Source organism: Leopardus geoffroyi, chromosome C2, assembly GCF_018350155.1.
Source record: "Leopardus geoffroyi isolate Oge1 chromosome C2, O.geoffroyi_Oge1_pat1.0, whole genome shotgun sequence".
Taxonomy (NCBI): domain Eukaryota; kingdom Metazoa; phylum Chordata; class Mammalia; order Carnivora; family Felidae; genus Leopardus; species Leopardus geoffroyi.
This window is the reverse complement of record NC_059333.1, coordinates 113,227,010-113,241,263: the sequence shown is the minus strand read 5'-3', so window position 1 is coordinate 113,241,263 and position 14,254 is coordinate 113,227,010. Positions and strand designations below refer to the sequence as shown.

Sequence of the window (14,254 nt, the reverse complement as noted above, 5' to 3'; positions counted from 1 at the left end):
CAAACTCCAGGCTCAGCCTGGAGCCTGATGGGGGGCTACATTCCAGAACCCTGGGATCGTGACCTGAGCTGAAATCAAGAGTTGGACCAACTGAGCCACCTAGGCACCCTTAAGTTTTGACATTTGAAATGAAATTTGTAATTTTTTTTTTAAATCACAGGCAAATGCAATTGATTTTCTATGAATATTATTCCTAAATATAAGACATGGTGATGTTAAAAGCACACATATCCAAATAAAAGGTTCCATTTGAAATACTTAAATTGTGACAAGTAGAGATAACATTAAATTCTCACATTTAATTTTTCATTGTCTAATTATTGAAAGTAAAAGTTTCATATTGTGACAGTTACGGCTTCAATTTTCAACACCCCCTCACCTGTTTAAAAAAACAAAAACTAAACAAAACCCAGTATTAAATTGATATAGGATCATAGATTTTAATCTTCTTTGCTACTGCTATGTACTCTTATTCGTGCATTCACTGATACTTTTTTTTGGAAATTATGCATTGGGAATGCTAATGTGGCATAGACTATATCTTATTTAATGAGTATTCTTGATATTAAGATTATTTCCATCTGTCTATATTTAAATCTCATTTTACACTCCAGGTAAAATAAATAAGACCATTTATATTTTATTTCTGTGCTGCGTGTGTGTGTGTGTGTGTGTGTGTGTGTGTGTGTATGCGTATGTGTGTTTAATGAAGAAGTTAATGGTTTTCCTGACACCATTAGTACAGCTTGTATTTTAATTTTTATTCCAAATAAGTTCATGCATTGACATTATTAAAGGTTTCCAATTTTAAGAAAACTTGACAAACATGTACACATTCATCATCATGTAAACACCTGTATTTGTCAAATACTTTTAGATATAAAATTACCTGGTTGTTTTGTTGATTCAGGAGGATTTAAATGTATCCATTAATTGGCAGTTAAGGCAACCTGCGGAGTAGCGTCTGGTATTTTCCTTTTAATGTCTTAGTTTAGTTGTTATAACTCTTTATCTTCTGAGTGTTCATCAGTAAAGTCTTGAGTGTTCTAGAGAAAAAGAGAGAGGAACAGAGGACTTCACAATCAGAAATTACCTTCCAGTGCCCTGGACTCAAAGCTGTGCAGACACTCTATTTCCGTCGGGCCGTTTTTAGGACTTCTGCTTTTATTTCCCTGAGAAATGTGGGGCAGGATGGGCAAGAATTCATCTTTTAAAATGCAGTTTAAAATCTTGCTTCTGTTTGGTGAGACCTGCCCATAGAGTTTGATACTTTATGAGTTCTTTTGGCTGTTTCCCATGTACACAGTAAATCCATGTTGAGATCAAGCTTTTCAAAGTCTGCTTCCTGGAGAAGATTGCGAGCTTGCTTTCTCGGATGATTATTTACCTGAAAACATACTGTGCTCAAGCTGGGTGATATATTGCCTTTTAACAAGTAATTACATTAACTCAAAATGTGTGCTTGTTACGGATGTTAAGTCTCTTGCCCCTTGTTTTTTTTCCTGGCTAATAATGTCATTATTTTAAATCTGTGTTTGATCAAGTCTTCGTACGTGAAACAGTTTCCTCTCATTATAAATTTGAAGATTCCAAAATTACATTAAAAAAGAAAACCAGTTGTATCCATTGCCAGGCTTATTATATAAAGTGTCTTTCAGGCTTTTCTTAAATAGAATTTGAATATAAACAATTATTTTGTAATCTAGCTTTTGGTTGGGCAGAGAATATGTTATTAAATTAAGGGATCTCTGTTTCTCTGTTACCTTTACATAAATGTTTTTGATGCTCTCTCACACACATACAAGATTTGAACTGTAATGTCCCTTTATTTCCAGTAGATCCACTTGGCTTGGTGCCTTTGGTGTGAACGTATGTTTTGGTTACTTCTTTCTTTTGAATTTTGAGTGGGTCTATCTCTGTGTATGTTAAATAATCTTTAACATCAATTTTCTTTTTTTTTTTAAATTTTTTTTAAACGTTTATTTATTTTTGAGACAGAGAGAGACAGAGCATGAATGGGGAAGGGTCAGAGAGAGGGAGACACAGAATCTGAAACAGGCTCTAGGCTCTGAGCTGTCGGCACAGAGCCCGACACGGGGCTCAAACTCATGGACCGCGAGATCATGACCTGAGCCGAAGTTGGCCGCTTAACCGACTGAGCCACCCAGGCGCCCCCAATTTTCAAAGTGCAGAACAGCGGCCCAGCATCGCCTAGGAAGTTGTGACAAATGCACATTCTTGGACTTAGCCAACCTAGCTCCATTGAATCAGAAACTCTGGTTGCACCCCTTAGCTATACTTTAAAGAACCTTCCAAGTGAGGGTTATGAACAGTAAACTTTGAAGATCACTGATTTAAACCAACCTGAGAATTTTGTTGGCATTAGGAGTTTGGGATTAAGCTATAATTTGAGTAATTTCAGGGCACCTGGGTGGCTCAGTTGGTTAACCGAGTCTGACTTTTGGTTTCAGCTCAAGTCATGATCTCATGATTGTGGGATCTGGCCCCTCGTGGTGCTCTGTACTGAGTGTGGAGTCTACTTGGAATTGTCTCTCTTCCTCTCTCTCTGCCCCTCCCCCACTTTTGCTTGTGTGTGCTCACTCTCTATCAATCAATAAACTTTAAAAAATATTTTAGTAATTTCAGTCAGAAATTTGAGTCATGTAATGATCCCAATCTGTTAGTCATCTAGAGGTGTGATAGTGGAGTCCTATAAAAGTGGGAATTCTTACGTTATTTCTATTTTGAAATGTATTGCATTAATCAAATTTTAATACTTGGTTTTTGGTTTGGAGACACAATAGTATACTTGTGGAAAACACTTTTATGCCTGCGTACACTTCAGAATAATAAGAGCCAACATTTGACTTCTTATATTGTCGTGAATTAACTTGTTGAATGATCTCTGTTATTCTCTGAAGTAGATAGTCATCTTGTTTCCGTTCTCTGTGTGATGGAAATTGAGGAGCAGAGTGAAGTAGGGACCCCATTCTAACTGATCTCAGAGCCTGTACCTGTAACCACTGTGCACCTAGAAATCCTCCCTGTCTCAGTGTCTGCTCGACCTAACCCCCCACCCCCATGTCCACTTTGTTGAGGCCCTGGAGCAAGAGGTAAATACCATGAATGGAATGGTTGTACTGTTTTCAAGAAAATAGAAGTCATATTTGCCTGTACACCCAATTGCAAACTTTAGTGTAAAGGATGTTTATGAAGTGTTTTTAAGGTACTCAGATGAAACAAGGCTTGTGGAAAAAAAAAAGAGCATTACTGATTTCAACAAATTAATATGCCATACTAAAGAAACACTAATTCAGGATACTGATATCTTACTACATTATGAAGAATTTATATTTCCAAATTCCTAGAAAGCTATGAATACTGATTTGAGGGGTAAATCAAAAGGCCCCAGCTCCTGATCTAAATTAACTTTCCTTTGATTGTAACTCACAACCACCTATCTGTAAATCTTCTCTGGTAATTTTCTCATTAGGAATTGACTGCCAGTTACCCATGTAGATCACTTTCAAGTGAATCATCTCAGGTTATAAAAGTATACTGTTGGGGCGCCTGGGTGGCTCAGTCGGTTAAGCTGCCAACTTCGGCTCAGGTCATGATCTCATGGTCCATGAGTTCGAGCCCAGCATCGGGCTCTGTGCTGACAGCTCAGAGCCTGGAGCCTGTTTCAGATTCTGTGTCTCCCTCTCTCTGACCCTCCCCCGTTCATGCTCTGTCTCTCTCTGTCTCAAAAATAAATAAACGTTAAAAAAAAAAAAAAGTATACTGTTGACCCGTGAATGATGTGCAAATTAGGGGTACAGCAGTCAAAAATTCGCATTATAGCTTAAAAAAAATTTTAAGTTTTTAATTGATCTATAAGTGACATATGCATATAAGTTTTGACTTCTCATAAACCTGACTAATAATAGCCCACTGTGGACGGAAGCCTAATCGATAATACAAACAGTTGATTAACAGCTATTTTGTATGTTATATGTATTATGTACTATATTACAGTAAAATTAGCTAGAGAAAAAAAATGTGACAGACAGTCCACTTCTAGTACTCTATTGATTGAAAAAAGTCTGCACATAGGGGCACCTGGGTCACTCGAGCATCCAACTCTTGATTTTGACTCAGGTTATGATCTCATGGTTTGTGAGTTTCAAGCCCCATGTCAGGCTCTGCTCTGATAGTGCAGAGCCTGCTTGGGATTCTATCTCTCCCTCTTTTTTCTGCCTCTCTCCCCATCTCCCTCCGTCCTTCCCTCCTTCCCTCTCTTTCTGTCTCTAAATAAATAAATAAATAAATAAGTAAATAAATAATAAATAATCTTAAAAGGAAAAAAGTCTGCACATAAGTGGGGCCCATGCAATTCAAACCTGTGTTTTTTGGGGGTCAGCTATATTATTGTACAGAGAAGTAGAACAAGTTGTACACTTGAGCCTGTCATTAATGAACAACAGTAAATGCAGTTTATAATTGTATGTATTCTCATTGGAAACAGGACTGATTTTGATTGATTTGGTTAATTTCTAAGATTGAGATGACTTCACAAAATGAATTTGTAACCCAGAATTTTTACATGTAAGTGGTTTAATTGGTTGGTTTATTTTGCCACATCTATTAAAGATAGTCTGCTTCTCTGAAAATATTTGCTTCAAATGGATTACTCTGAACTTAAGAGAGCCATGTCCTGAAATGGTAGGACCTGGTGTTCCTTGTGGAATCAGGTTAGGGCAAGAGAATGGAGATATAATTGAGACATTTGATTAGGTCTTAGGATATTTTAGTTCTCACATTGCATGGTTTCAAAGTGTGGTCATTTTGACATTAGTGAATGTTTTGAATGAACACATGCATTTTAAGGCACTGCTTACTCATAGAATTTAGTGGTTTTACCCGTTTGAGTATAAAAATTGAGGTCGTATATGAGACATTCTCCACAAGTAAAGACTCTTGGGTGTGGGGTATTTTGCAAAAGAAAATGTCATCTTGATCTAATTATCTGTCATCCCTGGCTTGATTGTTTTGCTTGAAAGCAGAGGACTAGTAAATATAGTCAAACGCACTGATGTTCATTTTATTGTGCCCCCAGGATGCGTTGAGCCTCTTGCCCAGAGCTGTCATTTCAGCCATACCATGGGCCTTAAGCTAGTGTAGGACAAAAATTTCCTGTATAAATCTAATGAAAGGAGTCTCCTTTTTTTTGGATTTAAAGGAGTTCTTCCATTTCAGGTGGAGTAACAAATGAGAAGAAGCTGCTAATTTCTTACTCCTTTGACACAGCCTCTCCATGCATGTCTGCTCTCTTCTTATTACACCTTTGCCCAAGGCTTATCCCTCATGTCACACTTATTTGGAAGGTCATATATTCTAAACAGAGTAATGTGACATATTGAAAGATTCTGCGAAAAAATAATTTGGAGGCCTCTTTTAAGAGTTTTTCATTTTAATAGATAAACAAAATCTTTATGTAAGTAGCTCCATTTTTTTTTTAAAGGTAGTTTTTCTGCTTTTCTGGGATATGGGGTAGGGAGCTCTGTGCAATTTATTTCATGATGACTGCTGGGTTTACATTTGAATATTTAAACATACACAATTATAGAGTGTTGGAAGTATCAAATGCAATATCTTGTTTTATTAGGACCATCACATTTACTTCATCTGTTTTTCATGAGTGTTTGGAAGAAAAGGAAGTATATCTAGAGTGGGATTCTTTTTTATCTCCTTCTAAAAAGAACATTAATTTATTAATTTTAAAATTCTCCGATGATTGGGTCAGTATAGAAATACCAGGACATATGAATGAGGTAAAAGGAGAGTACACAGCTCTGATAATCACCTCTGTTATCCCATCTTATGAACACACATACACACTTCCGCAACATGTCTAATCACTTAGGTTTTGATGATGACTTAGAGGAGACCTGACTTCAATTAACTCAAATTCTTACCAGTAAGGGTATTTAGCTCAAGATACCTATTTTAATTTCTTCAGTACTCCAAGCCTTCTAGGGCTTTTGGACATGTCTCCTCCCAGTTTGTTGCTCACTTAAGTCTTTGTGAGTGTCAGATATTGTCTGAAGAAGAAGAGAAATCGGTCCTGAGGATGAGATTTTCAGAATTTAGCTCATACGGGAGATGACCTGTTTAACCCAAGCACAGCAGTGGGCTAGCAGGAGACGGGTGGCCGGCCTTCCAGAGACACGACAGTTGATTCTTTTTTCTGCCCAGCAAGTTGTGACCTTCAGGGTATAAATAATGGAGTATGTATCTGATAGAGATACCAACTATTCAACTTGACGGTTTTTTAATACCTAGTTGAAGGAACAGAGAACTCATTGGTGCTTTTGGAAATATTTGGCCCATTCTCTTAGGTTGACCCTGTTCTCATGTACTATAAATTGCTACTTGAAGACATAGATTTTCTGTAAGTACAAAAAGTTGATATAAACAAATCTTGTGGGCTAATGAAAAACAGTCACTTTTAAAATATCTTTGAAGACTAGTAAAAGTTAAAATATCTTTGAAGACTAGTAAAAGCTATCATGATTTACCTGAAAATATTAATTATCAGACACAAATAGGGTCTTCAGGCCCCATATAGAGGCTAATGGTTCTTTTGCAGCTAAATGCATATTTTTCTTGATTTTTTAATTTCATCCCTTCACTCTAAACTCTTGACTTGGCTGCTTCTGGTCCACCTCCCTGAGCAAATTAGAGCCAGTAAACTGATGAAAGCTTTTTCAAGTTTCTTATTTCCTTACCTCCAAATTTCCAAATATAGTTTTACCATTTTCTTCCCCGAAGTAGAAAGTTGTCCTGGGTTTTCTTTACAAGCTAATCCAAACAACAAGCCATTGTTTCCTATCTCCTGTATCAGCTATCTACCTTCCAATCTGGATTTCCTTCATGGAGATTCCTTTAATTGAAACATACCTTTGGAACAAGAGTTTGCCTTTGGTTTTCCTAATACACCTATTCCCCTCCACCTTTCAAGCTATTGTTCTTCCTGACCAACTACTAGTAAATGCAGGTTACTTGCCTCACCCTTACCATTTCACCATCTACTCTTACTACAATCCTGTTTCCGGCTTTCTGCCCCTACAGAGAAACTTCTCTTTTGAAGTTGATGTGTAGTTTGCTTTTGTTTTTGTTTTCTTTTTTAATAAGTCAGAGAGGCAACATTCATTGAGACTTCTTGCTGCATTTGACACTGTCGATGGCCCTCTTAATGTCCCCCCCCCGACTTATGTGACCCCCACTTGTCCACTGATCTTGTTAATTATGGAGACTATGTGTGCATCATTTGATGGCTTATTTATCTCCTTCCTGTCTCTACTCTCTTAGTTGTCCCCTCCCCTCAAAGAGAACCTGGGGGTTTTGCGCCCCTCCCAGGGACATATTGCTCTTACCTCTAAGCTGTTACCTCTTTGTAGGTCCTCACGTCACACCACCTACTCGACATTTATAATATGTATCCACCTGTGCCTCCAATTCCTCTCACCTACAGGTGAATTCATGAGCTCCCTGTTCTTATAAGCTGCTTCCCTCCCCACCACCCCAACAAATTTTATCTAGTGAGTCCATCTTGAAATCTAGTGAGATGCACATTCACTTAGATGCCTAATTCTTTCCCAATTTCCTTCAGTACTTTTTGGTTTTGCTTCTTATTGTTTTTTATTCAGGCCACTGAGAGAGAGTTTTCACACCCTACAGACTTTCTGGCTTTTTCTCTCTGCTTCTCATTTCTCCTCTTCAGTTCTATCAGCACTTAGCTATCAGGTTAGGTTTTCTACAGAACGTTTTTGTTCTTACTTTCATCCCTGCCCTATTCTTTGAGTCATGTGTTCTTTCATTAGTCCACTTATTTATTCATTGTTTAATGTATTCGTCATAAATTAAGTGCCTACACAGTGCCACTGAGGGGACTATAAATGTGAATAAAACAGACCTGGAGTTCTCCCTCACAAAACTGACAGAGGAGCAGGGAAGACAAACATTAAACAAATACCTTGAAAGTGAGTGAATTACACTGTGGCAAGTGCTCCAAAGGCCCTCTTCCCCTCCTTCCTCCTCCTGGCCCAAGGGCATTCACTACACTAAGGTGACAGTGAGGGACCTGATGCTGTAATTGTGTACAGCACTTCCACACATGAGGGTCAAGCTATTGAGAGTAAGTATTTTAGGTGGCAGGAGGAGCAAGAGCAAAGGAAGGAAGTATCCTGGTGCCTTGAGGAGATGTTGAGTAATACAGTTCGGTGTGGATCTGGGGCGCATGCAAGTAAGAAGTGGAAGTGTTGAAACCTGGATGGACAGCGATGGGCTCTCTGATATGCTGCTTTGCTAAGTGCTTTACACGCTTCATCTCAGTTATTCTTGCAAAAATCTTACAAGGAAGGTGGTGTTAGCCGACGTTTCAGGGGAAGCATCTGAGGCCCAGAAAGGCTCATTAGGACAGAAAGACTCAGGACCATGGAGTCCGCAAGTGCCACAACCTGAATACAGCCATAGCTGTCTCTTACCCTGAATTTGGGCTGTTAATGGTACAGTATGGAGCCATAGTATCTCTGTGTTTGTGCTGAGCACATGGGTCTTTCCAAGGTAACTTCTTTTACTATCACCATTTGGGCTTGAAGCTCTGCAAATGCTACTTTTATGACACTGAATCTGTGCTCATGGAGGACAGGGAGCATTCACCCTTGTATTTTCTCAGAGTCCCTACCATCTTGTTTTACCAAGGTAGGTAAGGTAGGTAGATCCTCTAAAAACATTTGTTCAGTAACTTTGATGACATCTTTCCATCACCCATCACACAGAAGTTTACATTAGAACTGTTTGACAGGTGCTTTAACTAAATACATTTGTCAGGACACATGGCTGGCACTGCCTGAGTTTTGTACAGTGTTCTTAGTGCCTTCCCCCTGTTCCCTTTACAGGGCTCATATGTACACATCCCGTCAGACAAAAAAGAAATACAACAGCGGTACTGTGTAATGGCAACAAAAATTGGAAATTAATAAGCAGCTCAGGTCATGCCTCAGTGCAGCCAAATGTAGGAATCACTCTCTATGTTGACTTTATCCCATGATTAGGTCTGTCTTTTGAAACTTGAGAGGAAATTGGGATAGTCAGAATATTAATAACAGCAGTTTCTAGAAGAGACCTGCTCCTAGCTTTTTTTTTTTTTTTTTTTTAAGATGCAAATTTGAACACATAAAATGTTACTAATTCTGGACAGGGTAGCAAGATGGACTGGCAGGGTGTACAAATGCATATTTCTGGTGGAGTATAACAAAAAGGGTATTGGTGGGGAGAAAAGGGGTGCCTTGAATGCAAGCGTGTGAGAAGGACAGTGATGGAAGGTGACAGCAGCTTAGAAAACGGGCTCTCGTTTCAAGAGTAAAATGTGACTTTGTGCAAAGTGCACATGTGAAGTACTTCAAATGAAGCATTGGGATTTTCCCAAGTCTCCAGGCTTCTGCTCTTTTTTTCAGCCATTAGCAACACATTACACTTGGTCTTCCCTAGAAGAAACTCTTTTCTCCTGCAAGCTCCTTAGAATTAGGTACTGTTAGGAAGGGTCCTTGCCCGTAACGGATGAACATATACAGAAAGATAAGAAAAGTGATTGTACCAAAGGATAGAAACTTACTAAGAAAATGGAAGAATATAGGATCTGAGAGAGAATTTAGAGAGAAAAATTCAAAACCAGTCCTAGGAGAGAATACACACCCTCTACTGTTTCACTTAAGCTAAGGAATGTGTGTGTGTGTGTGTGTGATGTTGTGATGACATAATTTCTTTTCCCTTGTGGGAAAAATAGTGCTTGAATTTACTGTCTGCGGCACAGGGGTGGGGAGGTATTCCCCTAGAGGAAGGTGGTACTGAACATGTTTGCGTTTGCAACTCTTTACCTCACACCTAACGAGACCTGGACTCTTTGTTGTTAGGTCATTTGGAAATAAATATACATACACCTCGGGGCGCCTGGGTGGCTCAGTCGGTTAAGCGGCCGACTTCGGCTCAGGTCACGATCGTAGTCAGTGAGTTCGAGCCCCGCGTTGGGCTCTGTGCTGACAGCTCAGAGCCTGGAGCCTGTTTCAGATTCTGTCTCCCTCTCTCTCTGCCCCTCCCCCACTCATGCTCTGTCTCTCTCTGTCTCAAAAAAATAAATAAACGTTTAAAAAAAGTATATATATATATACATACACCTCACCCAGTCATGTGGGAGGCCAACGGAACAGTTTTTCTCAAAGTATTTGAGGATCATAGCAAGATCATTTTTTGAAATAGGAAATATTTAGTGATGCTTTATATAGAAAACCAAGCTTACTAAGAAGTAACATTTTCCTTAAGGAAAAAGTGTGACTAAATAGTATGTAATATGATGTGAAATTAATACCATGTTAAATTTTAAACAATGAAAAGTTTTCAAGAGTCAAAACTTACTCTGTAGAGTACGCCCACATCAAATGCTTCTATTAAGACTTCGGGTCAGTTGACACTTTTTTTTTACTTTAGCAAGTTCCAAACTGGAAAAACAAGGGTGTTGCCAGTGGAGGTTGAGGTGAATTGAAAGGTGGGCGGGATGCCACCGCCAGCCAGCACGGAGAGGCTGTGGTTAGTGCATTTCATGGATGGGAAATGCAGCCCTGCCCCTGCCAACAAGGGTTTCAAAATGCATTTTCTGTTTTTCAGGATGAATCTTCAAGTCATGAATGTAACCAGCGCACAATCCTGCTTTATGGAGTGGGCAAAGAGCGTGATGAAGCGAAGCATCAGCTGAAGAAGATTACCAAAGATATTTTGAAAATCCTAAATAAGAAGAGCACCACAGAGACAGGGGGTAAAGACCCTTAATGCCTTTGCTCCCATTGGGCTGTCTTTTGGCCTTCCTGTTAGCACAGGCTTTATCAGAGTCCTGGATGTCACTGTCACCAGAGTGTTTCCTCTCATGAATGACTGTCATCTTGAAATATGAATAAGCACATTGAAATTTTAAGGCCTTGGTTCCATTTGTAGTAAGCTTTATATTAATTTTAATTTTAATTTTCTGCCCCCCCCCCTTTTTTTTTTAAATCCTTCCCATATTTCCTATATGGGAAGTACCTAAATGAAGTACTGAAGAATGAATTGGAAACCCTTAGTCTGGAAGAGTTCCACTTCTTCAATTCTCTGCCATCCTGTTTTAGGCTTGTAGTTTGCTCTGAGTACTCACATTTGCACAGTAATTGAAAAGCATGACAGTGTAGTTGCTGATCTTTTCTTACATTAGTCAGAACGATACTTGCAGTAGGTTGCTGCCTATAACAGCGAGCGATTTCAAGTTACACAGAAATTTGGTTCTTTGCTCGGTAATGCCTTCTTTCCTTGGAACAGCGTTTCCCCATGCTTTGGACATAGTTTTTTTTACATGAAACTATGCCTTATATTATGTCACCACGTTGCATAATTGGAATTCTGTAATTATCCACTTCACATTTGCTTAATTACTCTTTTCAAGGATTGTTTATTTTATCAGGCATTCATAAGATTTAAAATAAGATATCATTATATATACTTCACTGCCATTACTGGTGTTTATTTCTTTTACTTAAATAATCAAAGAAAAAAAGTGTTTGGGTTTTCCCTATTGATACAGCATTCTTCCTTCCACATGGCACAGACTCCTCTAGGAACCCTACGTTGTTGTTCAGTACAAAAGACACACATTTTTATGAACGTCTCTCTCCCCAGGACCTCTGGTCTTTAGATTTCAACCAGATGTTTTCCTAGAGCTTGTCCACACTAGATCTTTGCAAGAGAAAAGTACAGAGAACTAATACAAATAGCTCTCTGTCCTCTCTATCGGTAGATGTGCACATGCAGAAGCAAGGTACAAAGGCAAGATGGTTTTCAGTGTGAATGTGGTAGTGCAGGTGTCTGATGTCTGTGGCAGTTGTCTTTAGAGCATAAGGGGAGGGTTAACTTTCATGTGATTTACAGCTCTTCCCTGACCCCCTTCCCATCCATTGCCCCTGAAGGACCTTGTACCACACTGGCTTTGTGAGGGAACAACCAAGAATTGTGGATGGGAAATGAAACCTTGTTGTTGTTGGCCTGTCGTTATTGAGCTTGGTTTTAGAAAACAAACACCCACCCCCCCACCCCCCACCCCCGAAACAAAGAACCTGATCTAAGAAAAACTGTTGATCAGTTGTTTTGCTGTTTCTTTTTGTTTGAGAAAAGAGGAAATGGATTGCATTTAGAAGGTTGAATTTAGAAGCCTTGTAACTAGCTAGCAAAGGGATTTGAAACTTCTTTTTGTGTACTTGGGAACTGGGTGGACACTGTCTTCTTTAGAAGGGTCAGTAATAAATGTTTTATCAACACTAATTGTAGAGAGTCTTTCCAGCTCTTAGGGAATTTGGGGGTTTGGGAGGTTGAGAAGAATGGGAAAGGGGAGGACACAATGCAGTGTGTTTTTCTGTTGAGCCTACTTCCTTCCTTCACAGTGAGTGTTTAATGCCCGACTACAGTCTGTCCTATCTTTGTACCAGTCTTTTAAATAGGCACTTCTCACTTTTGAACTCACAAAGAGAACATCTTTGTTGTTCCATGCTACTTTTTGAGTTATCAGCAATAGAACCACCACTGTGGAGTGGCATTTGCAGTGGGGATATTTGTCTTTTCCTCATTTTAGATAAAATTCCTCAATCATATATGTGTTAATTTGGGATGTAGTGAGCTGCCTTCTGATAATAAATAGTCAAAGGTTAAGTCCCTCCTTAAAACCTACTATGCTTGCCAGAAGCTAGCTAGCTGTACTTCAGATTAATGGTAATTTGTCCATCGTTGCAGCAAAGAAGAGAATTGGTAAAGCAGGAAAATATAGTTTGTGTTAGCGTCTATTGATTTGTGCCTATATAGTGGTTTCGTATTGTTTTGAGGAAATCATTAGAAGTGGTCTCAGATCAGCCAGGCCTTATCTAGGAGTTTAAATGACACTTGCAGTTGAACATGGTCAATCTTCATTTTTCTATTTACATTGGCTGGTCATCTTTGGTTGTCAGTGTCTTTTTTTTTTTTTTTTTCTTTTTAAGTACATTAATGAAGTTTACCATGAGAATAAAGACAAATGTCAGGATCATACACTTTTTTTTTAAAAGAAGACCAAAGTTAAGCAACATAAGAGCAATAACATATATTATGAAAGCAGATTAAATAAAGTAAATGAGGAAAATCTGTAAATTATGACTAAATTGTTATTCATGTAAATATCATTAAAATAGTCTATTGAGAACTACCACTAATTTCTTAAATGTTTCTTTGAAAGTGAATGTAAATTGCCAAGAATCAATTGTATATTCTTTATATGAGGTTTTAAGAAGTTAGTTACCTGTAAGTAAATAGATCCTATTTAGCATAAACCACAATCGCATGCACACACACACATGCATGCACACACACACAAGATGCATTTGTGAGTTCTCATGGTGGCAATACTTAAGATGTGTTATTTTTGTTTGTTTATTTGTTTTGTTTCCAGGAAGGAGTGATTAAATATATTAACTTCACTTTTACAGTACATTATACCCAAAATCATTGATGTGAGTTTTCAGCCTTGGATCAATGATGTTAGTAAATGGAAAATTCAAAACTTGGATATTTTAAACATGCTTGTTACATGTGAATAGCTATATTTAAGGCAAAGCACCATAGTTAAATTGAGAATAGATATTGAAAAACAAGTAGGTTTAATGAACTTCTTTGTTCTTATTCTTTGTGTTAGATATGGTGTTTTGAACAAAAGTGGCACAGTCTCTTACCTTTTGTTACCACTCACCTTTTGATTCTATTTACTCTGGTATCAGGGTTTGTTAGCTTTAGGAAATAAAACACGCTGCTGAGTGTGTGTGTGTGTGTGTGTGTGTTTGCACATGAGCATGAAGCATCTAGACTCTGCTTCCTTATATTTGAAAGAGGATCTCTTTTCTTTCAGTGTTATTTTCTAAAACCATTAGATTTACCTTTATCAACATCGTTTTGAGTTGAGTGAAATACTTGTGTCTTTAATAGAAAAAAAATCAGTAAAGTGGCCTTGGTGCTCTGAAAGTAAACTTTCCTAAATAAGATATGAGTGGTAGAGCTCCCTTCTTATGACCCCTGAGAATCGTAGTGTTGGAAACGATCTTAGGAAGCATACAATCTGATCTTTGTTTTTTTGTTTTCTTATGTTAGATTTGTCTTTATAAATTCATGTATTTAA

General features: G+C 38.3%; 2 protein-coding genes across 23 annotated transcripts in view; one reads left to right on the top strand and one right to left on the bottom strand.

Annotated features, from left to right (window-relative positions):
• The window catches only part of MED12L (mediator complex subunit 12L), a 336,555-nt gene that overhangs the window by 243,025 nt on the left and 79,276 nt on the right, over window positions 1-14,254 (top strand). For all 17 annotated transcript variants that reach the window (XM_045503242.1, XM_045503255.1, XM_045503254.1 and 14 more), the window contains one exon: window positions 10,705-10,852. In XM_045503242.1, the coding sequence (XP_045359198.1) occupies window positions 10,705-10,852 (148 nt within the window). The remainder of the gene's footprint in view (window positions 1-10,704; window positions 10,853-14,254) is intronic.
• Window positions 1-14,254, bottom strand: part of P2RY12 (purinergic receptor P2Y12) — a 46,717-nt gene that overhangs the window by 2,711 nt on the left and 29,752 nt on the right. For 4 of the 6 annotated variants that reach the window (XM_045503272.1, XM_045503274.1, XM_045503273.1 and 1 more), the window contains exon 3: window positions 890-1,046. The gene's annotated coding sequence lies outside the window, so the exon portion shown is untranslated. Of the gene's footprint in view, window positions 1-889; window positions 1,047-6,149; window positions 6,311-10,455; window positions 10,677-14,254 lie in introns of those variants that run through there. The other 2 variants (XM_045503276.1, XM_045503277.1) reach the window with 2 other exon arrangements.